Below are 24,514 nucleotides of genomic sequence, written 5' to 3' on the forward strand. Positions count from 1 at the left end.
TAAAGGCAAAATACAAAGTGTCCCAAAAATCTTAATGCAACTTTTAGCTTTATTAACTTGCAACTACACTAAGACTTTTGGAATACATTGTATAATCCCTGTCCTCAAGAAACTAGCGTTCTAGTGAGCAAGACAAATATACAAACAGCTGTGAACATACAAGATGTATCCATTATAGATGGGAGGTAATCTCAGAGGGAAGATCTTTATTGGGGGTTGAGTGGGGGATGAGACCAGGAAGGGCCTCTTGCAGAAGGCAGGATTTAAGCTATGCCTCTAAGGAAGCCAAGAGGTTAAGGAGAGGAGTGAGAGCATTCCAGTCATAGAAGATAGCAAGTAAAAAAACAAAGTCTGGAGATGGCATGTCTTGTCTGAGTAAGAGCTAAAAGCACTAAAAATTGTTATTGTATCAGAGTATGTGGAGACATTATCCGTTGGGCTGCTACCGTAGTCCAGGTGTGAAGTGATAAGGGCCTGTATCATCATAGTGGATATGTGAGTGGAGAGAAAGGGATGTGTATAAGAAAGTATTGTGCAGGTAGAAACGCTGGGATTTGACAACAGATTGGATATGTGGGGTGAGTGTGACACTGAGGTTGCAGAGTTGGTGGTTAGGAAAATGGTAGTGCCCTTGCCAGTTATGGGGAAATTAGGAAGAGCAGAAGGTGTTGACGGAAAGACAGTGAGTTCTAAGGATACGTGCTGGGGGAGATATAGGAAAACAGGTACACTAATGCACTGTTAGTAGAGGGATGAACTAGTTCAGCCATTCTGGAAAGCAATTTGGAACTACACCCAAAAAGCTTTGACCCAGAAATACTGTTACTGGGTTTTATGCCCCAAAGACATATGAGAAAGAGGAAAAGTACTCATAGGTACAAAAATATTTTTGTAGTGGCAAAGGATTGTAAACTGAAGGGATGTCCATCAACTGGGGAGTTGTTAAATTATGATATATAAAAATGATGGAATACAAATGTGCCATAAGAAATGATGAAGGGAATGGTTTCAGAAAATCAGGGAAGACTTGTATGAACTAATACAAAGGGCAGTGAGCAGAATCAGGATAACAATATATACAGTAACAGCAGTATTGTAAAGATAAATCACCTGTAAAGGACTTGGTATCCCTGATCAACACAAATTCCAAAGGACCCTGGATAAAATATGCCAGCCACCTCCAGAAATGGTGGACCCAGAATGCAGACTGAAGCAAATATTCTTTTTCTTTTCTTTTTTTTGACATGGTTGTGTGAATTTGTTTTGCTTGACCATGTAATGGATTTTGTTTTTTTTTTTTTAACTCAGGTGAGGGAAGGGGAGGAGGGAAAAGAAAGAATTTGGAACTGAAAATAAAATTGAATTTTTAAATAAAGTATAAATGTAATGAGTTCAGTGTGGGATATGTTGAGTTTAATATGTCTGTGGCACATTTAGTTTGGGATGTCCAATAGGCAGCACATGGTGATGTGAGACTAGTGGTCAGGACAAAGGATTGGATGTACTGCGTGCCCCAAAAGCCTTAGTGCAGTTGTTGGCTCTAATATCATAAATGTTTAATTTGATAAATACTTATTAATCTAAATATGTAACATCTTCACTAAGACTTTTGAGAAATCCTTTATAGATCTAGGAATCAACTGCATATAGATGATAATTGAGCTGATGAAATCACCGAGTGTAGCAAGAAAAGAAAAAGAGGACCTAGGACCCACCCTTGGAGACATCCATAGTTCATGGTTGTGACCTAGAGAAAGGTCTAGCAGAAGAATATGAAGGATCAAGTCTGACAGGTAGCAGGAGACCTGGAAGAGCAGTGCCAGAAAACGCTAGAGGAGGGAGTATCCGGAAGAGGGTCATCAGCAGTGTGAACAGTCAAGGGGGATGAGCTCTAAGGAAAGAACATTTGCCATTAAGAAAGAGGAGTTTCAGTTGAAAGTTGGAATTGAAATCCAAACTGCAGAGTTATGAGAACGAGAGAAAAGGAAGTGGAGGCACTGATTGTGATGAGAGGAGAAATACAGGATGATAGTAGGGATCCGTGGATCCAGAGAAGGTTGATTGAAGATTAGTAGAGGGAGTGGAAATGATAAAGGGGGCAATCTGATGGAGAAGATGGAGTGGAAAGGGATCTTTTGCACATGTAAATGAGTTTACCATACCAAGGAGAAGAGCTTTCATGTGAGTAGCACCTGAAGGAGATTTTGTAGGGAAGGCACGTGAATGATGTGAGGAGGGAAGAAGAGGAAGCCCTCAGCAAATGGCTTTAATTTTTTAAATGAGGTATGTGACAGGTTCTCAGCTAAGATGGAGGGTGGTGAGGGGTGAAAAGATCTGGAAAAACTGTTGTGATGAGTGGGATAGTGAGTCGATTCGGAAGTTGTAAAAGAATTGCCTTCACTGAGGGCCCAATTAAGATTATGTAACATAATAAACTTTTTTATTGACTTTGGTCTGAATTTGTGCACTTAAATTTTATGCTAAAAAGTGAAATGGAAACTTTTTAAACTAAACTAAAGATGTTGCTAAAAATCTTAATAGAATTCCTACTGAATGGCTGAACTGAGGAGTTGGGACTCAAGGTTTGAGAGATTAAGCCAACAATATCAAAAATTGTTGCATATATTCTAATTAATAGAATTTTTATTTTATTACTATTGAGCAGTAAAGCATTTGAATTAAAATAGTGGCCCCTTAATCCCTTCATAATTTGAGCTATAACTCCATTAAGAACTTAAAAGGAAAAATTATAATTTGAAGGTTTAAATAGTGCTTGCTTGTTTAAAAGAATGGCGGAAAACGACCATAACTGAAGTCAGATTGCGTCTTAATCCAGCTTTGCTTTAAAGGGACCCTGAACTGAATTCTTGGTGGTGAAATTTTATGTGGGAATGTGAATTCAAGTAACAAAATGAGGAAGTGTTATCTTTAAAATTTTATAGCCATTATGATAGCACAGTTGAAGCCAATATATGCCAAATGAACACAGCCTAGAATAGGGTTTCTTAAATTCTTTTGCGTCATATGCCCCTCTGAGAGCCTAAGGATTCCTTGGTGTAATGTTTTTAAATACATGTAATGCATAGAATTACAAAAGAAACCAGTTATACTGAAATAGTTATCAACGTTTAAAAATAAAATTTATCCCCAACCTCCACTCCAAAGCTGGTTAAGAACCCCTGGCTTAAAGGAAGGTCCCTTATCCAAAGTACTGATTAATGTAAGGATTGAGTTCATCGTTGAACCTTATAACGAATCAGAACTTTTAAAACTGTGGTTTCTGGACTGGGATTAACCATAAGGGATCACAGCTACCCTAGAGGCAGCTAGGTGATGCAGTGAATAGAGTGCCTTGCCTTAGATCAGGAAGACAAAAGTTAAAATGTGGCCTCAGACATTTACTTGCTGTATGATTCTGGGCAGATCACTTAACCTTCATTAGCCTCAGTTTCCTCATCTGCAAAATGGAAATAATCGCATCTATAAAGATTGTTGTATTAAATGAGATATTTGTAAAGCATTTAGCACAGTGCCTGGTACATTGTAGGTGCTTAATAAATGTTTGTCTTTTTCCTAGAAGGACTACTTCTGACCTACACCAGGCATAGAAACCTAGATGTGATCTCTGGGAATTATGATGGTTCTGGGGCTCTCTTGTTACCAATCAAGGAAGAGATTCTTCAAGCATCTGGGCAAGTCCTAAGGTTATTCTTGTCCCAACCACCTGGGATATGCAGACTGCAGAGTTATCCTTGGTCTTCTTAGCTATTGCAGGCCCTACACTACAGGAGTAAACATTACGATACTAGGCACTAAAAAATTAGCAGTATTATCACCATCTTTACACTATCTTGTCATTTAGGCCAGGTCTCATGACTTAGAAAGACTTAAAAATGCCAGGAAGTCACATCAGATGCACAGGTTTATTGTTAAGCAAAAACGGCTACCACTGTGATTTGTGATCTTTTGCTTCACAGTTTTGAGAAAACATTATTTTCCTAGCACTTGCATTTTGGGGTAGGTATAGAAAAGGGCTGACAGCTGTAGAAGAGGAGGTATGCAGCAGCAGTTTGAACTGCAGAATCTGGAATCTCGCAAACTCGGGTGTCATCAAAGCTATACCAGGTCTGGTTGACTGTATTCTTGCAGAATGCCGTGTAGTGGCCACCATCTAGATCACCAAAATGATTCTGAAGGAGAGAGAAATATTTAGCTGGTTTGTTTTTTAGGGTTTGGTTTGGTTTGTTTTCCATATGAAGATTCTCTCTCTTTTTTTTTAGTTAATGAACTAATTTTGCTTTGGGGGGGCAATTGGGGTTAAGTGACTTGCCCAAGGTCACACGGCTAGTAAGTGTTAAGTGTCTGAGGTCAGATTTGAACTCAGGTCCTCCTGACTCCAGGGCCAGTGCTGTATTCACTGCACCATCTGGCCGCCCCTTAAGATTTTTTTACTACTGAAGTACAAAGAAATCTAGGGGAAGACTTTTTTTTCCTTAAGAAATTGTTGTGTTAAGTTTAGAAAATGACTAAATTTTCCAAATTTGGATCATTCATAAAGAATTAGTTGAGTGGAAGTTTAAAGGACTTGATGTAGTTTCTGTGTTTTTAGTCTACTGAGACTGCCCACAAACTATATCCAGTGAGTCTATCAAATATTAAAAGCTTTGCGAGTAGGTTGACAACATTTGGAAAAACATGGTTTATAATTAGTGAAAACAACCACTGTTAGAACATGAAAATGGGAGTTGCTTGCTACCTGCCCCAAAGGAACTTGAGGTTTCATTAGGGAGAGGAGCTAATACATGAAAGGAAAAAAAAACATTACAAAGAGGCTTTATAAACAAATATAGGTTACTGTGGTACAAATGCTACCTAGAACTTGAATTCTGAGAGAATTTAAGAGTAATGGCGTTGAAGTGATAAGGTGCAGGGAATTCTCACTGAGAAGGCAAGACAGCAATTTCAATATATTAATATAGAAAAAGTAATAGAACATTCCTAGGGGGCAGCTAGGTGGTACAGTGAATAGATCACAGACCCTGGAGTCAGGAGAACCTGAGTTCAAATGTGGCCTCAGACACTTGACACACTTATTAAAATTGTTTTGCCTGATGGCCTAACACCAACATTTCAGAGAGGTTTTGTCTTCTGATTGATCTTCCATGTTCAGATCACCTAAATTTTAATTAGTTTAAGCCTCTTATCTTTTTTTTTTTTTTAAATTTTGGCTTTTTTGAGGGCAATTGGGATTAAGTGACTTGCCCAAATTCACACGGCTAGTAAGTGTGTCAGGTGTCTGAGGCTGGATTTGAACTCAGGTCCTCTTGACTCCAGGGCCAGTGCTCTATTTACTGCGCCACCTAGCCACCCCAAGCCTCTTCTTAAGTGCAGGAAGGGGTGGGTATTTAAGAAATCTTAAACTAAGTCCCTTTATAAATCTAAATCTTTTGGTAATGGAAATATAAATCTTTTGGTAATGGAAATAATTACCCCTTAAAGTTTTGAGTGCAACTTTTTCTACATTAGAATTTCTTTAGAACAGCAACATCTAGAATAAGAAATTGGGGCAGAGGAGAGGGTAAGTCAATTTGTGAAGCCTTAAAGACAAATTGAGCAAATTGGATATTGGATTTTATATGACAGACAAGGAAGGCACTATAGTTTTCCAAACAGGAAAGTTAAGAGCAGCAAAATGCTGTTAAAAAATAACTTTTTAAAGTAGTGGTGTTCAGGAAGGACTAGAGATGAGATAATGTCTGAAAAGAACCTTCCTCTTCCACAGAATCTTTCACTTCACTCTAGTATATTATTATTATCTTTGTTTTTAGGCACAGTGGCTTTGGGAAGGGCCCTGGGTGATCCATCCCCAACAGACTTGGCACTGCTAAGCCATCTAGGACCTTCTCCAACCCAATTCACTAGATCTTAAGGTGATTCCATGACTAAGATGGAATGTAAATTTGAATTTGGTGTAGATTCTGGAACCCTGAGTGCAGAGTGTGCTAGAGGTCCAGTTCAGATGAAAATTAGTTGTTCCTAGTTTTACACCTTGTAACAAGAGGTCAGAGGGTGGTAGACGAGCCAGCAGTTTTCTTTAAAGTCCTTGGGTTACTTAGAACAGTTTGACCGTATTACTCACCACCACTCCACAAAGGCTGTATTTGGGATGTTTCCGGAAAAGCGGATAAATATAAGGAGAAAGATCCAAGTTGTTGAGTGGGTAATGAATATCTGTTCTTAATTTCCTCTTCATTCTACCTTGACAGTCAAACCTAAGAAGTGGAAATAATGTGACATGCATTACTACTCCATTTGGTGATTCCACTTTTGAATGATGTCACCCATATTTTTGTATATTGTTCATATATACTTCACAGAAACCAGATGAATTTCTTTAAATCATTTCCCAAAATTGAGTAATTTATAATTTTTTTGCATGAGGGAAAAGAGATTGGTTTTTGCTCTGCAAAAGTCCTTTAAAAATAGGAAGAAAAGAGAGCTAGCCAGAGGACTCTCATCAAGGAGACAGAGAGGTAAGAAAAGTGAGCCTGGAGCCAGTAGACAGTTTCCCAGTTTCCTCATCTGTCACATGGAACTGGATGAGATGATCTCTGAAGTCCTTCCCAATCTAATATACTGTGACTCATGTTTGGTAAATCACATCCTCTCTGGGCCTCAGTTTCCTCATTTCCAAAATGAAGATGGTTGGACCAGGAAATCACGTACCATCTTCACATATGCATTCACTTTTATCCAACACTCCATAAGGGAAAAAAATGAATGAAGAATACTTATAGCCATGAGCACCAAATATCTCTTTAATTAAATAATTATCCTTTATTTCTCTAGAGAGTGTTTTGTAGTTATATCTATATAGATCTTGAATGTTTTGGTGGGCTGACTTCAATATATCTTATGTAGCCTTCAGTACTTTTGAATACAATTTCCCTTGCTATTACTTTCTCCTGAATTTTGTTATTGTAAATAGAAATGCTGTTTTTGTTGTTTGGCGGTGGGGGTGGGGGGTTGATAAACATTTTGCACCCTCCTATGTTACTGAAGCTATCAGTTGTCTCAGTTTCTTTTCTGGTTCTCTAGGATTTCTGAGTAAATTATATTTATTCTGTTTGGTATGATTGCTTAAGCTACATTTCTGTATTCTTGAGTTAAGCTCAGGAGTCCAACTCTCCCTCCAAGTTAGTTCAAAAGGATGACTAAAAAAAAGTTGTTATCTCTCATGCCACATTATTAACCTCTGTGATACTTGCTTGTTTTTAAGTCTCAAAAAGCTTAACCTGGTGTCATGCACCCCAAAAGATAAGTCACCTATCCTTGCCCGTCCTTTTGCAATTATGGGAGATTTGACCTTCTCCAAGGAGACTGCAAGTCTGATGGTACTAATCCCTTAACAAAGATTACAAGAGGCAGATGACTCCAACAAAACAATTAATATTCCCTAATTATCACAAAGGTGTGTGATTAGCCTCATCTAAGTGCCAACCCACTTTTCTTAGTATAGCCAACTATAGTGTTCCATGACTACCAAGACTGCCTTCTTTCCTCCCTGTCACTAAAAAAAGGCTTGTCCTCTTCGCATTTAGGTCACTGACTTTACTGAGATGGCCAGCTTGACCTACTCTATTAACAGTTATGTGTGTCACTCTTACTAAAATTATTTTGTTCAGAATATGTGCTTCAGTTTACCTTTATTGTGTTTACTCAAGACAAAAATTATTATGCCATGAGAAAATAAGGATAATTTTGTCTCTTCTTTGGCTATGATTTACCCTTTGATTTCTTTCAATTGTTTTATTTCTATCAATTGAAAATGGATCAAAACATCAAAGATACAGCAGTGAAGTGGAAGATCCTTACTTCATATATGCACTTAGGAAATTTCCTTTGTTTCTCCATGGCATGCCCCCAAGGGGGCACTCGTCAGTGGGGGAGAATCCTTGGGGGAACCCATTTGGGATTTCAGTAATACATAGAGGAATGTATGTAACTGCTTCAAACAGCCCCCATTGAGGTTTGAGGGTATTTAGGGGAGTGCACAAACTGCCTGTCGCCATTGACCCCATCAAGATGTAGGTATCATTGCCCGCCTTCTCTCCTGCCCCTGCAAGTAGGGTGATTAGGTAATGCTGTAGGAATTGGTGCTCCCATTATCAGCAATCCATTGAGAAGACTAGACTAGAATAAAGTAAGACTATTAAGCCCCCTAAAGCTGTCTTCCTCTCCATTCTGTCTGACCAGATCAAGAGTGAACCTGTTAGAGACTGGAGTCCAAAAACTGCAGTGCCTCCTGTGTGTTATCTGTGAAACACATATATAATGAAACATTATGCAAGCAGAATAAATTATGAAACATTGGAAAAACAGGAAGAAAAATAATTCCTTTAAACTAATTCCATTCTAATGCAGTGGGATTCAGTGCAAGTATAGTGTTAATGGAACCTTTTTAGGGTATATTTAGTCAAAGGGTAAGTTATCTGAATTCAACTACGTTCCTTATTCAGGAGTCTTGAAAGAGCTAGACTCTTGGACATGTTATGGAGATTTCCATGAAAAAATATTTAAAGAAACCCTCCAAAAGGATTGCCCAGAGCTGCTTATAACACTAAGAGTCCAAGTGACTTGCTCAGGGACACATAGCCACTTGTGTCAGAGGACAGTCTTGAATCCAGGTCTCCTGCTTTGAGTCCAACTCCCTATAGCTTGGTTCAGAAGTTTTCAGAAAAATATTTCCCTAGGGGGAAAAAAAACCTTTAGGGGTGTCAAGATATCATTAGCCTGAAAGCTCCTTGAGGACAAGGACCAATTTTGTACTCAGCATTTGTGCATGTAGCTGGTTTGCCTTGATGAGGAGAAGGGCCACCTCTTCTTGTGAGATGGACCCAGAGAAGGTAGCAGCAGATGGCCAGCCTCTAAGGGATGTGATGAGAAAGGGGAGCTCAGCGAATGGCTTCAGTTTTTCAGGATTTATGAAGAAAGTTTCTCAGCTGGTAGAATGGGGGTAAGGAGGGGACTATGGAAGGCTTGAGAAGGGATGAACAGGTTTTGGAAAAGTTTATAGTGAGGCGAATAGTATATTGTTTAGGGAGGTGTAAAATGATAAATTGTCTTGCTGCAGGAACCCAGTTGAGATTTATATATTTGTAGTGATCACAGTTTGGATTTGTGATTTTCCTCAGCTTTCTTCAGTAGTATGTGAGTATGACTGAAGGCAGCAGATGGTGGGATTAATGCGAGGCAAGATTTTTCAATAGGATAAAAGGACAAAGGACTCAAGAGAACTGGTTACATAAAGGGTTAAATGGGAAAGAAAAGAGTAGCCATCCCAGTTGATGGCTTAGGAAAGAACTGGGGAGTGGAGGTCTCAGTGAGGGTTTGCAAGGCAGAGGGAACAATGAAAAGGCAACAGATTATGATCAGAGACAGTCTCAAAGTTCATGATCGTGGAATGTGGTCCTCACAACATTTGTCAGAGGCAGGGTTTGAACTTGGGTCTATCCCGATTCTAAGTCCAGCTCTCAATTCGTTGTGCCACTAGCTGCAACAATATTGAAGCTATTATTCCCATTTATAGATGAGGAAAATAAGGATCAGAAAGATTAAGTGACTTACCAGTGTGCACACAGCTAGTACTGAGAGACAGGATTTGAACCCAGGTCTTTCTAGCATTTTGCCAGAAATAGCAGTTAAACTATTACTATAGTTTGCAGATTTTGTTTCCCCCCCTTTTTTTTAACATTCCCATTGGACATTTTCCCTTCTCCAATCCAACAGAATCTCTACTTCTCTCAACTGTCTTTCAGAGATCATTGATAGTAACTCAGCAATCACACCAGCTAGTTCTTTTAGAATCCTGGTTTGTAATTCATATAGGCCAGATGACTTAAACTCATTTAAGCTAATCGAGGTCCCTTCCTACTACCACTTAACATCTCTTGAGTTTTAGCTTCTTAACTAATTTTTTCTATTTTTCCTCACTCTGTCATTTTCCTTGGCAGAGAGAATAGTAAATTAGAGCTAAATAGTTCTGCCTTTTCTCCATTTTCATTTATCCTCTCTCACCAAAATAATGGTCTTTTTCATTCTTTGGTCTTTCTCTGTTTCCCCACATAGCTTCTAATACCCCTTTGTTGTCCTTAGCATTCATCAGTCTTAGTTCAGATTCTTATAAGTTGGTCATTGAGTTCTCTGTACATCCACATTGTTTTCTTTAGACAGCTGCCTTTTCCTTTTCGTTGTTTCTGTTTTTTCCTTCAGAATTTCATTCTTGAAGGCAAGTCTCATAGAGGAGGGCAACTTTCCCTGTGGAATTTTAAGTCAATGGGATTCTACCTCTCCTTGCCCTGAATATTTGAAAATCTGCTATCCCAAAATCTGAAGTGCATTTCAGACAATTTCCTCTCTATCACGAATTCTAACATATTATGGTTATTTCCTCCCAAAGGTTTTCACTTCTCTTTCAGGAGCTGGTTCCATCCCACCCCCATGCCTGCCTTTGTTAGTCAAAATCAGGTCCAGAATTAACAGTTACCGTGGTTTCTTCCTATCCCTTTTGAAGGAAGGAATATTAACTTCTCTGATTTTTGGCAGAAACTGCCAGCAGATGTCCAGATAATTGAAGAAACCCACCACTACTATATCATGCCCTTGTGTTCAGGCCTGGGATCTGTTTTGTAAACTCATCTTTCTTCTTTTATCTAGGCAATCTGTAGCATTTTCCCACAGCAATGTCACTTCTATTTTCCACTCTTGATTTTTACCTAAATGCTTCCCACTATGCCCTCAAGTTCTTGGATTTCCTTATGAGAACATTTTCCTAATATACAATGCCATTAGCACCTTTCCTTTATATATGGTTAGCTTTTCTCTTCCTTATGAATAATGTATATCCTTCCAGAGCCATATTCCAGTTGAGTTCCAGCTCATAAAATCCCAGTGATACCTATGAAGTTTTCTCTGTAAGATTTCTTAATTAAGGGGCAGCTAGGTAGCTCAGTGAATAGAGCACCAACCCTGGAGTCAGGAGGACCTGAGTTCAAATCTGGCCTCAGACACTTAACACTTACTAGCCGTGTGACCTTGGGCAAGTCACTTAACACCAACTGCCCTGCCCTCCCTCCTCCACAAAAAAAAAAAAAGAAGCAAATTTAATTCATGGGGCGGCTAGGTGGTGCAGTGAGTAGAGTGCTGGCCCTGGAGTCAGGAGGACCTGAGTTCGGATCCGGCCTCAGACACTTACACACACAAACAAAAAACCTAGCCATGTGACCTTGGGCAAGTTACTTAAATCCAATTGCCCTCAAAAAAAAGGCAAAAAAAAACCCAGATTTCTTAATTATTCTTGTTAAACACCCTTACTTTGTGTATTCATTGACTAAACATCCAAGACATTGGTTTTAATGCCAACATACTTCTTCAACTTTGTCTCCCATGAATTATCAGTTCTCTTGCCTGCTATTTTTCTTCCCACACTATAGCAACTTAGTGTGTCATCCAGCGTGGTAAATAAAAAAGCTGTTTTCTTCCTTTCTAATCCTTTTCAGTTTAAGTCCTTCTTAGTCAGATTTACACAAGTCTAGGCACATACATATTTTTACTCATTCTCATTTGGTGCACTCCATGGTTGGTGACTTTTACTAAATGAAAATCTTTCTGAGTGGGCAGTGATATTTAAAGACTTCCATACTGGAACTTGATCTCTATATTTGGTTAAAATATTTTCATCTTCCCCCCATTCTTTAGATAAGCTGTAGCCCTCTGCCACCTTTCTGGGAAAGAGCTATGCGTCATTTGTGGTGACAAAGCAATGGTATAGGAAACTGTGGTAATAGGGCAATGGGATTTAAATGATAATTCAATTACATAACACATCTTTTATCTTAAGGTAGGACTTCCTCTGGATAAATATACTTAATTCCAAGAATCATTGAACCACCTCAGGACTGTCTTATACAACAGTCCAAACTAATTATGATGCGTGTTTCCTGGTCCACTCCATTTTTGAACTCTGCCTCTATGTGGCTAAGAATCCATACCTCTTTAAATGAAAAATAACTGTCTTTGGTGCTTTGGCTATGCTAGCTCTGACAGCTGCATCTTGCTTGGATTCACAGAAAGCACAATGAATTTGGTTATTCCAGGTGAGTGTATCTTGTTGAAAGAAACATCCAAGACATTCCTGTTGAGAGAAAAGCATTTGGTGACCAAACCAGATAAAGGGAACCTGTCTCCTCTTCAGATAAGAGCTTTGTTAATAGCCAAGGAAGCAGCCACATTACAATATGACTGTGAAACCCCAGGATAAGCTGAACTGAGGATTTAAAGCAAGGAGTGAGGGCACAGGAACACGGAGGAGCTGGAGCATTTAATTTGTACTACCACCAATGGGAAACTGCTGCAGAATTATACACTGAGAGTATGAGTTCAGTAAATATATGGAATTCTGATCTCCTTTCCTCTAATCTTTACTAATGAAAAAGATGAGTGAATGAGGAAAATCAGCTGCAGATTAATTAAATCAGTCTTGAAATTAGCTCTTCAGCTGTCACCCAGGTGAGTGAAAACTTATGCCGAATAAGTGGTGAAAAAAACAAACCTGATTTCATTTATTTTTCTAGCTATAAAATTCCTAAGCAGAAATCAGACTGACCACAAGCCCATTAGCTTGGGGATACTTAATTTACAGGGCTGCTTTATGGGGTTAAAAAAAAAGTGGCAATGGGGATGGGGGGGAAGGGAAATAGCAAATGTGTTGAACATTGGAACCAGGATTGAAAAAGATTTAAGTAAACTGGAATGATGGGCCAGAAGTTTTTAATAAGGACGAATGTAGAGTGTCTTAGTAAAGTTAAAGAAAAATAACAACTCAGTAACACAATCACAGAACAGAGATGTTTTTATTGAAGAATGTGTGTCAGAAAGGCCTAGGGGTTTTAAATGCTCGGTATTATTTAGAAATTTTGTGATGTGACCACCTCCCTCTAAATCCCCCCTCCCCCAAGAAAAGAATAGAGAAAAAGAAAACATAGTTAATATGATATTAGGCTTTCTTAACAGAACTTGAGCACTTGCCAAGAGAAATGATAGTCTCACTGTATTCTGACCTGGTCAGACCCCATCTGGAGTTTTGTGTTCCAGCTACATTCTGGCAACAGCCCTGCTTCAGACACTTACTGGATGTATGACACTTAACCACTGCTTGCCTTATCTGCATTTTCTCATCTGCAAATGGGGATAATAATAGCATCTACTTTTCCCAGAGTAGTTGTGAGGATCAAGTGAGATAATATTTGAAAAGCCCTTTGCAGACCTTAAAACACTATATAAATGCTGGCTGTTATTAATGATTACTACTACTACTCACTACTCCTACTATTCTTACTTATCATTACTACTTCCTACTATTATTATTGCTGCTACTACTACTTACTATTATTACTATTACTACAGTAGGGCCATCTCCAGTCATCCTGATCTTTCTATATCTTGTCACTGGGCTCAGATGGCTCCAGAGGGGAAAGTGAGGCTGGTGACTTAGTACAGCCCTCCATCACTTAAATCCAATTCACTTGCAAGTCATGACATCTCCTTCCTGATGTCATGGTCCTCTTCGATAATGAGGAACAAACAAAAACTACTACTACTACTTAGTATTACTGCTACATACTATTCTACTTACTATTACTGCTACTATTTACAATATATTACTACTACTTCCTATTAGTACTATTGCTACTAATAATAGTAATAAACTGGAGAATGATCAGGTTAGTGAGGGACCTTGAAATCATATCATGTTATCATTGTTTGAAAGAACCAGGAATGTGTAACCTAGAAAAGATATCTTAGGGTAAGCATGATTACAGTCTAAATATTTGAAGGATTGTCAGAGATTTATTGTTTAAACACAGAGCAAAATAAGGGATAGTGAAGTTACAGGAAGATTGGTTTCAACTGCTTATCATTTGTAAAGCACATGAAGTTGTTAAAATTGTCTGAAGTTAGACACTGGAAACAAGGTGATTTGTTTTTTTTTTTTTTTTACTGGAAGAAGGGGAGAGGTTATTTAAGAGCGAGTATTGGAGGTGGTGATTTGCTTCTAAAGGTCCTATGACATCTTGGAGGGAGGAGAAAAAGTTGATACTAGCTATACCACTCAAGTGTTCCCCTAGCCTTGTTCCTAGGCCTGAAGGGAAACCTGATTGGTGGCTGGGTCTGGTGGGGGGAAAGAGAGGAGGAGGAGGAGGAGGGAATGCTAAGTAACACCTATTATAGCAGGCCACGATCCAGTTAGCAATAAACTCAAGCACGTCTCCCTGGATTTTCTCTGACTTGGGGGCTGAAACTGAGCCAAAAGTGCACATTTTGCCTATAATCTATTTCTGATCTGATCTGAGCATCAGCAGTTTTTGTTTTCAGTTCACTGCCAACTAATGTTGACTATGCAGTTTCTACTCACAGAAAAACAGGTGACGTGGTTGATCATCTCATTGCTAAAGTGATTACTTGAATGCACATAGCCATACCTCTGTGTCATAGAATGACATGATTGAGAGAAAATGAGAACGGAACTGATTTATAAAGGATCCATCCCAGCATTGACCAGTGCTCTGACTCTGCCAATAGTTGTTAGCATGAAGAGAAGTGAACATACGGTCTTTTGACAGCATGCCTACCAAGAGTGCCCTTTTCTTATGAAAGACCAGGCATGGTCTTGAGAATTCCCTCAAGTATTTATTAGCATGTGGAATAAAGCCTCCGTGAGTGAGTGTTTAGGGGGAAAAAATACAAAAAACTTTACCCCAGTTATGGTATTGGAAAATGGCTTCTTGAATGCCTTGGTGTTTGGCAGAAAATTCTTTTTAACCATTTCAATGGCAAGAGTATCATTCAGCAAAGATTCTTGTGTTAGCTCCTCATCTGCCATCACTCTCCACCCTCATTATGTCGTAGTGTGCCTTAGTCTAGGGACATGAACACTCAAGAACCTTTGGGCAAAGCATCATGCCTTGTGATGGTGCCCAAGCACCAGAATGGAGCGACAGATTACCTACCTGAAGGGAACATTCACATTCTGATGGGATGGGGAGAGAGAGGACAGTGAAGACTTCATTTTTGTAAGTACAGTTCTCACACTTCAAGCACACGATGTCATAATTAAGCTGCCCTTCAAAAAGCCTAGTGACGATAGAAGACTCACTGGAAGCCACCTTCCTGTAGCATTTTGTACTAAGTCCTTTCTCCTGTGTTTTTTTCCGGCGGAACTATAGGAATCCCCCCAAAAAAGAAAAAAAAAGGTTAACAATTGGTAATAAAACTTTTCATAAGTAGAATGAATGATTTGCTGTCAACATAATATAGGAACCCCTCCGTTTTGATTTCTGGCGGCAATCAAGTAAGACTTTTCTTTTAGAAGATATTTCTCATAAGTTTATGTGTGGTTTCTGAGTCGCAATTTCCTCCTTTTGAAGTTTATCATTTTTAGATTAAGGAAGGGGAAGACTCCCCGATCCTGGGATTAAAAGAAAGATCATAAGAGACAGCTAGATGCCAGATTAGAGCATTCTTTCATTTGCCCAGGTTCACAATCATGGAGTCCTCCTTGATGGGGTCTCCCTTATACTGACCATATTCAATCAGTCAATTCAATCAATGTCTCCCACCTTCTCTCCATCTGTGGAGCCACCGCTCAAGCTTAGGTCCTCTTCACATCATGCACTAACTACTGCCAAATCTCCTCCTTGGCCTGTATGCCTCCATTCTCTCCCCCCTCAAATCTATCCATCCCTCACGCAGGTGACAAGTTGAAATTAAGAAAGCACAGGCCCCCGCTGTGTCTCTTCCCTGCTCAAGAAATTTTCAGTTGAACCTCTTTGCCTCAAGTATGCAAACATCTGTTTGGCTTGGAGGGGTTTCCCCCGCCTTAACAATCCTGGAATCAGCATTTCTTTCTTTTAAAAAAAAAATTTATTTTTTAATTAATTTGTTTACTTTTAGTTTATAGGATTCAATTCCACAATTCCTTGAGTTTCACATTTTGTCCCCCTCTCTCTCCTCCCCCCCATGGCGGCATATAGTCAAGTATAGGATCTGTAAATACTTTCACATTATATATTAGTCAGGTTATAAAGATGAATTGTATCAGATGGAATGAAAAATGGTAAAGAGGACATAAAACCAAACAAGAGAAGGAAAAAGATCAGGTATTTTGCTTCCACCTGGATATAAACTCAGTTCTTTCTAGTTCTTTCTCTGGATGCACATATTTCTCTCCATCACGAGTCCTTTGGGATTGACTTATATCACTGCATTGCTGAGAAGAGTCCAGTCTATCAAAGTTGGTCATCACACATACGTTGTGTCCGTAATTGTGTACAAATTTCTCCTGGTTCTACTCTTCCCATGCAGCATCAGTTCTTTTAAGCCTCTCCACGTAAATATGAAGACCGTCTGCTCCTCGTTTCTTATAGCACAATAGTATTCCATAACATGCATATACCACAACTTATTCAGCCATTCCCCAATTGATGGGTACCCCCTTAATTTCTTTGCCACCACAAAAAGAGCTGCTATAAACATTTTTGTACATATGGGTCTTCCTCCCACTTCTATGATCTTTTTGGGATATAACCCTAGGAGTGGTATTGCTGGGTCAAAGGATATGAAAGTATATATAGCCCTTTGGGCATAATTGCAGATTGCTCTCCAGAAAGGCTGGATCAGTTCACAACTCTACCAGCAATGCATTAGTGTTCCAATTTGCCAACATCCTCTCCAGCATTTGTCATTTTCCTGTTTTGTCATCTTAGCCAATCTGACTGGTGAGATGTGGTACCTCAGAGTTGTTTTGATTTGCATTTCTCTAATCAATAGTGATTTAGAGCATTTCTTCATGTGCTTATAGATAAGAATCAGCATTTCTTTTCAAACTGATTCCATGTTACCCTCTCTGTCTCTCTCACGTTATACATTCCAGACCAACCAGCCTGTTGCTTTTCCCTGTGCATGACAATTCATCTCCTGTTTCCTTCCACAGGCAACTGCCATGCCAGGAATCCGCACTCACCTTTACCTCTTAGAATCCCCAGTTCCTTTTAAGCACTGCCTCCTTCACAAGGCCTTTCTTGATCCCTCTACTTTTTTTTTTTAAGCAATTGGAGTTAAGTAACTTGCTCAAGGTTACACGGCCAGTTATTTCTGGGTGGGTGCTAAGTGTCTGAGCCCAGGATTCGATATCCAGGTCATCCTGACACTGGAGCCGGTGTTCTTACTCTCTGTGCTACCTGACCGCCCCTATCCCTCTACTTCTAAAAGCTTGTTTTCTTTGCCCAGAAATGACATATCCTTTCTCTACTAATCTGTGTACCTGTTGTTTCTCATCAGTAAAACATAAGTTTCTTGAGGACATTTTGATCTCTGTATCCCCAGGGCATAATACATGGTAGACATTTAATAAATATTTATTCAATTAAACTGAATTACTCTGTCATCTACAGTCAAGAAGCAAAAAGAGTCCAAAAGACTCTTCACAAAAGAGCCAGAGTCCAAATAAGTTGGGATCTCTGTCTAATGCTTCAGGGACTGAGTGGGAATGGAGAGGTGGATTACTTCTTCCACAAATGGGTCCTTGTGACCCTGTCTCCACAACTCTGGCTACACCGCCACTAAAATCTCCTGTACCCTTTATTGTTAGCACCACAGGTTGCTAACCCCTATATGCAATACCCCCACAAAATATTTTTTATACCTATGTAATTCCTAGTATAGTGTCTAATTTAAGTTAAGTATGGAAGCAGCTAGCTGGTTCATTGGACAGAGGGCTGCAGTTGGAGCCTGGACAACCTGAGTTCATAATTCTGCCTCATACACTTCCTAGCGGTGTGTTACTGGGGAGGTTACTACTATGTCTTTCATCCCAGTTACTTCATCTGTTAAAGGATGCTAGTAATAGCACACACGTCCTAGGGTTATTATGAGGATCAAATAACATGTAAAGTACTTTGCAATTTTAACAAAAGTATTTTATTATAAGTATTGCAAGGTAGTAACATGTTGGGCTGATCACTGAAGATCAGGGTTGGCTTCAAAGTGGGGACAGCTTTCATAGGTCACTTTAAGACAATTTAGATAGAAGCCCCCCGGAGAAGAGATTGGCCCTTTGCATCCTAGTTCCTCCCCAAGGTAGGAAGAACATAACAATTTACATGTCGAGGTCCGTGACAGAGCATGTAATACAAAAAGCTGCAGACATAATGTCTCCTTCCCCACCAGAACCTCCCCCAATATTGATTGATAAGCAGAGCTGGGAACAATGGGATACTGAGTCACTATAACTTTCAACAATTCCCTCATTTGGTACTAACCATATATACAGAAATGACTGAACAACCAAACCAAATGTGTGTGGTTCAGCACCACATTCAATCTCCTACTGCACCATACTATATCCCCAACTTCATCATCCTAATCTCTGCTACTAATTATGCCAAATTGTGGCTATAAATTCAAGAACTGAAGCTCACAATAGGAAAAAGGTGTCCCATCATAATCCCATGTTTCCATCAATGTCATAAAATGGAATAAACTGAGATAGTTATAATCTTACGTATTACAAGGAGACAAGTCTATATGTAAACTAAGGGATGTTACAGATCAAACCACTTAGAGGGCACACTATGTACTAATTTTAGAGGGGAGATATATATATATATATATATTTCAGCAAAGTCACCAAGAAAACTCAATAAATATAAATACCATGAAACAGAAGACAAAAGCAATACATTAATGATCATCAATATCAAATAACGGTGATCCTTGTGGTAACCCACTCCCAATGTTCTTTTAATCATCACATCTCATCTTGAGTCCCAGATGTCCCATGAAACCGGTTCTGGTTCCTGGAAACATCTTCTCCTGGGCACCCCAGAATAGGCCTCCTCCTCAGGCAACTCTGGAATGGTCTCTTTCCAGTGAATTTGCTTCTCTGACTCCAAGTCACCTGCAGTGCCCTATGTGATTCTAAGAAAATCTTTTGTTAAAACACATCTCAATACATTTAGAACACTCTCCTAAATTTGCTTTTTCCAGTAACTAGGTCATGTGGTGAAAACCAGCTCAAGCCTCATGATTCTCATGATATCATAATGGTCACATTAATGATAGAGACATAAAGACATCAAATTTAAGAACCAGTAATTCACTTGAAACTTTAGAAAATTTCTGTTATCACATGTCACTTGCTATTTTTGTCTTCTTAGAATAGATACTTTTTCATCCCTAGGTTCAACAACAAAAATGAATTTGATTTAAAATGTTTAATAACAACAAAAGACTTGTGATGAGATATGTAAATATAATCCTGTGCTCTGCAAATCTTAAAGCACACTATATAAAATAAACCTATTATGTCTAGTAATAGTAATCATGATAGATGCATGATGATTGTTTAATTGATTGATAGCAATTATGTGGTAACCCAAATTAAATTAGATGTTGTATGGGAAGAATGAGGCGATGGAGCAGTATGTCTTAGTGTCCTGGATCCCGAAGAATTATAGTGTTCTTTAAAAAAAAAAACGCACACAGTATGGGGCAACTAGGTGCCATGGTGAATAGAGCACCAGCCCTGGAGTCATGAGGACCTGAGTTCAAATCCGGCCTCAGACACTTGACACATTTACTAGCTGTGTGACCTTGGGTAAGTCACTTAACCCCCATTGCATTGCCTTCCTCCCTCCAAAAAAAACAACACCCCTCAATATTTCTTTGACTCAAAAGGCAATTTTACTCTTCTTGTAAGGGAAAAATGTCTTATCTTGAAACTCATAAACTTCCTCTTATTTATAGAATCTGGCCTGCAGGGCTTTAATGGTGAAGATACTGAATGTATTCTCTCCAAGCCTGCATCACCTACCAGATAGACCCCTTGCACCAAAATGCAAGATCTTTAAAACATTATGGATCTGAAATTACAAAATATTGTATATGAACAACACAACTGAGCCATACCAAGTGTTTGAATGGAATCATGACACAGGAACAATAGTATTTATAGGATCTCAGTATCGAGTGTATCAGCCATTGGTGCTGGTCAATAGCAGCTCCACAGATGCTTCCTGTCACCTTGTTTTGCTGCCACAATCTCCCATGCAGCACTAATTCTTTGTACAACGTTCTTAGGTTGTCCCACCCAACAACCAGAAGGAGATGGTGTCAGGAAGGCCGCAGATGAGGACCTGAATAAACAAATGATTTTTTTTCTAATTTATAAAAAAATGTGGTGGCAAATCAGAAAAGGCTTTGCTTGGAATATCTCATTCCTAATGTAAAACAGAATTTAGAATGAAAGCTAAGAATTATTAATAGTTGCGGTTTCAAATACCATCAACTGCATTTCTGACACATCTTAGGATCCAGGTTTTACACAGTTTCAACAGGGACCTTTCATCCTCTCAGGATTTCAGACTAAGACTGAAAACCATCGTTCTGATAAATAAACTTCAGATTTTTTTCTTTTGCTTTTTGGAGGGCAGCTGGGGTTAAGTGACTTGCTTAACACACAGATAGTTTTTTGTGTGTGTGTTAAGTGTCTGAGGTCAGATTTGAACTCAGGTCCTCCTGACTCCAGGGCTCTATCCATGTGGTGCCACCTAGCCGCCCCTAACTTCAGATTTTGAATTACACATCTTATTGTGTTGTTTGGCTTTTTTTTCCCTAATCAATGCAAAGCTTGTGTTGGGGTGTTTGGTTTGCAGACTAAATAGGAGCACATTATATATTTTATTTTAAAAATAAGCTGATGATCAAAATTATTCCACCAAGCCATTTCAATGTTTCATTTGCAAGCCACTTTAGACTCAGACTACAAAAACTACAAGGGCAATTAGAAATAATCTAATCCAATGTTGTCATTTTATAGATGAGGAAACTGAAGCCCAGAGAGGACCTCTGACCTAGTGTCAAAAGTATCTGACTCAGTTGGGTGTGCTCTTTCATTAGGTATTTTTTTTCCCAACAAAATGGAGCTTAATTTGCTTAAAAAAAAAAAAAAGAAGAAAGTCAGTTAATGAAATAACTCTCTTGTAAAGAGCCTTAGTATTAGCACTTTTAGCCTCGAATTCAAATTCCTACTATAGTGGGAGGAGAGGCTGGCTGCTCTTTAGAAGTGCCTGGAGCTGATCCCTTTTCCTCCTTGTCTATCAGTTCCAAAAAAGCAGCCAAAACTCTTGATGGCAGTAGTATTCTCTACTCCCACCTTCCATCTCCTTTTCCTGAGGGTCAGGAGGAGCCTAGTAGGCAGTAGGTAGAAGTGACATCAGTAGGAAAAAATCAACTCTTTTTTTTCCAGAATGCCTTGGACCCTTAAAGGTAAATGAAATGACGGAAAGCAGAGATCTAAGGTTTTAGAATGTAAGCCTCATGAGGCAGGGACTGTTTCATTTTCTCCTGGTATCCCTAATAAGTACCGAGCACAGTACTTGGTGTATAGTTGCTGCTTGATAAAATCTAGACTGATGGGGAACAGGAAGAAAAACAAGATGTAGAAGAAGGGACTTTTAGGATAACAGTGAATAGAGGTAACAATCCTCCCCCCTCCCTACCCCAAGCAAGCACCAAGGTTTTCTAAAACCAGCAAAGGAATTGGAAGAACTGCAACAATCTACCAACGTTTATTGGCCATGGAGCCACAGACCCAGGAGGTGAGAGAAAGATAGAAGGCAGAGGTGATAGCAATAGTGAAGGAATGAATGGATTCCTAAGGAAGCAAGGATGTGCTAAATGCAAACTCAGGGAGAGAGACTGTCTTTTGCCTCTGCTTGTATCCCTAGTATTTTTAAGTGTCTACCATATGCCAGGCATGATACATAGTGTGCTTGGCACATAGTAGGTACTTGATAAATGTTCATTGGCCGACTAACCCAGACTTTATGACATAGTTTTCATCTATGCACCAGTGTACTTGGGCTTTTCCCTTTTTGGCAGGGGGTGGGGTTGGGGGAGGGCTACAGGAGTACGGTTAGAGACTCTGAGACATCTTGAGGGGAAAGGGGGATAAGAACTCACTCATCAAGAAGGTGGTCTCTAATATTTCTTCTTGCTTCACTAATAGGGGCTGGGATACTAGGCCTCTTTGTCATTCTCCTGAATTAATATTCTAGGTTAAATACTCATTGGAAGCCTTGGCTTGTTTGGAAGAGGGCTAAAAGGAGCTGGATTCTGAGATCCCTGAGGCAGGCATCTGGGTAAGGTCAAAGTGAGCCTTTGAGGTTGATAAACCTGTGTACAATCTGACACAGAGTTCTCATTCTGGCTGAAGAGTCCCCACCATGTTTATAAAACAGGGATAGATCTTTTTTTTAAAAGCTCAGATATAATGGGTCTAGTCCACTGACCTTCTTCAAAGCCTCATGAAGCTCATTCAGAACATAAATCAAGAACTCCTGAGCATCCTGCTGTGTCCTCTTCAGAAATGCTGGGTAGATTTTTCCAATGGCTGTCCGAAACACTTCGGGTGAGACACAGTCCGAGTCTCCAAGCCACATGTCTGTCATCAGGTACGCAAAAGCAGTGGCAATCTCACCACAGTCCCTTCCAAAGAAGAAAAGAACAGGCGGTGTCATATAATTAAAGCCATGAGGATGTGCTTAAACACTTGCGAACAGAGCAGGGAACTCAAAGGAACCCCTGGCCCTTCATCCTCCAGGGACTGGCTGGCCCAAAGAAGTTGGGAGAGGATGATCTCCTGTGGCAAACCCAGCTGGTTTAAGTGGCTAGCAACAACCTCCACCAAGTCGCTTGACAATTGAAAGAAGGAAGGGGGCGGCTAGGTGGTGTAGTGAATAGAGCACCAGCCCTGGAGTCAGGAGGACCTGAGTTCAAATCTAGCCTCAGACACTTGACACACTTACTAGCTGTGTGACTTTGGGCAAGTCACTTAACCCCAAGAAGGAAGAATCTTGAGTTTCAATTAAAACTTACTTTTTTATGTAATTAAATTTGTTCCCCAAGAAAGATCCACCTTCTCTCCCTCCTACTTCCACCCCTGACCCCACTGACAAAGCAAAACAGCCCCTGTTACAAAACATGTAAAGTCGAGCAAAACAAATTCTTGCATTAGTTATATCAAATATATATATATATATATATATATATATATCCACACAGACATATATACACATACATATACATGCATATATACATATACACATATATAAGTCTGTCTATCTACACTCTGAATCCATCACTCCTCTGTCAGGAGGTGGGTAGCCTGGAAGGTAGACTTACTTTTGAAGAGAAGTGATGTACTTTCCAGAAAGGAAATATTCCACCAGTGGGGTGATACTGCATAGACATTGCAAGATGGCATTCATGTAGCATGTGTTGCCTAGGTTACGAAGACCTGTCACACCTTGGGAATGTTGATGCTCCATACTAGACTCTTTGACAGAGCTGGTGTCACTATAATCTGTACACTCTGTGCTGTGTGACACAGGGAAAGAAAGAAATTATTTTGAGGGGGCAGGATGAGCACAATTCAATTCAATTGAACAACCTTTATTAAGTCCCTGTTAATAGGCAGGGGGATAAAAATGAAAGTCCCTGCCCTCGAGGAGCTTACATTCTACTAGAGGAACAAAGTATGTATACAGATAAGGAACTACCAGGTAATTTGAAGAGAGACAGAGACAGAAGAGGCCAGCAAGAGAAAATGACAGAGTTATAGACTCAGTCATGTCAAGCATGAGCTTTGCCTCTGGATCCTCCTCTTGACCTCTAAGATCAACCTGCTGAACCCGCACACCTCATTTCTATACCGCTTAGACAAAATGCCTACGTATCTTTCAAAAGATACAGGGACACAGAGATAATAAACCAGAGCAAAGTTTCTGTCTTCCTTTAATCAAGAAAGAACTGATTGGACAGGAGGCAGAAGCCCTTCTGATGCCCAGAAAGTGAAATGAAAAAATAAATGGCTAACTCAGGTGTTCAAGGAGCTCTAGATCTGAGTCTTTGGACTCGAGTCAAGACTGCTGGGCTGCTTTTTCTTCATGCATAAGAGCCCCCACTTAGGGAGAGGGGCAATTTTAATAGACCAAAGCCAGACAGAAGGAAAGATCTTTTTATCTCAGAATGGAGATAGATATTCTTGGCCACAGGGCTACAGAGCACAGAATCTATCATTTCTCATTCTCCCTCCTGTGTACAGAAGGCCTGTTGAAACTCTCTCCTCTAGACCCCTCATGCCTCACATCCTCTTTGTAGCTTATCTTCACAAGGGTTTGAAAAGTACTTGTTTTAATTTTTAATTTTTGCTTTTTGGAGGAGGGAGGTCAGGGCAATTGGGGATAAATGACTTGCCCAAGGTCACATGGCTCATAAGTGTTAAATGTCTGAGGCTGTATTTGAACTCAGATCCTCCTGACTCCAGGGCCGGAGCTCTATTCACTGCACCACCTAACCACCCCAAGTACTCATTTTTTTTTTTTAAGCAATCGGG

At 39.6% G+C, this 24,514-nt stretch overlaps 1 protein-coding gene across 1 annotated transcript in view; it reads right to left on the reverse strand.

The window, feature by feature from the left end:
* Positions 1-3,998: 3,998 nt before the first annotated feature.
* USP50 (ubiquitin specific peptidase 50) overlaps positions 3,999-24,514 on the reverse strand; it is a 25,510-nt gene continuing 4,994 nt past the window's right edge. The window contains exons 2-7 of the mRNA XM_069097502.1: positions 23,302-23,496; positions 22,410-22,605; positions 15,069-15,278; positions 12,051-12,193; positions 6,140-6,272; positions 3,999-4,190 (exon numbers count right to left, since the gene is read on the reverse strand). Of these exons, the coding sequence (XP_068953603.1) occupies positions 3,999-4,190; positions 6,140-6,272; positions 12,051-12,193; positions 15,069-15,278; positions 22,410-22,605; positions 23,302-23,496 (1,069 nt within the window). The remainder of the gene's footprint in view (positions 4,191-6,139; positions 6,273-12,050; positions 12,194-15,068; positions 15,279-22,409; positions 22,606-23,301; positions 23,497-24,514) is intronic.

The sequence above is a fragment of the Petaurus breviceps genome, unplaced genomic scaffold, assembly GCF_028583685.1.
Source record: "Petaurus breviceps papuanus isolate PSGF00001 unplaced genomic scaffold, PetGlider_PUasm1.0 37, whole genome shotgun sequence".
NCBI lineage: Eukaryota > Metazoa > Chordata > Mammalia > Diprotodontia > Petauridae > Petaurus > Petaurus breviceps.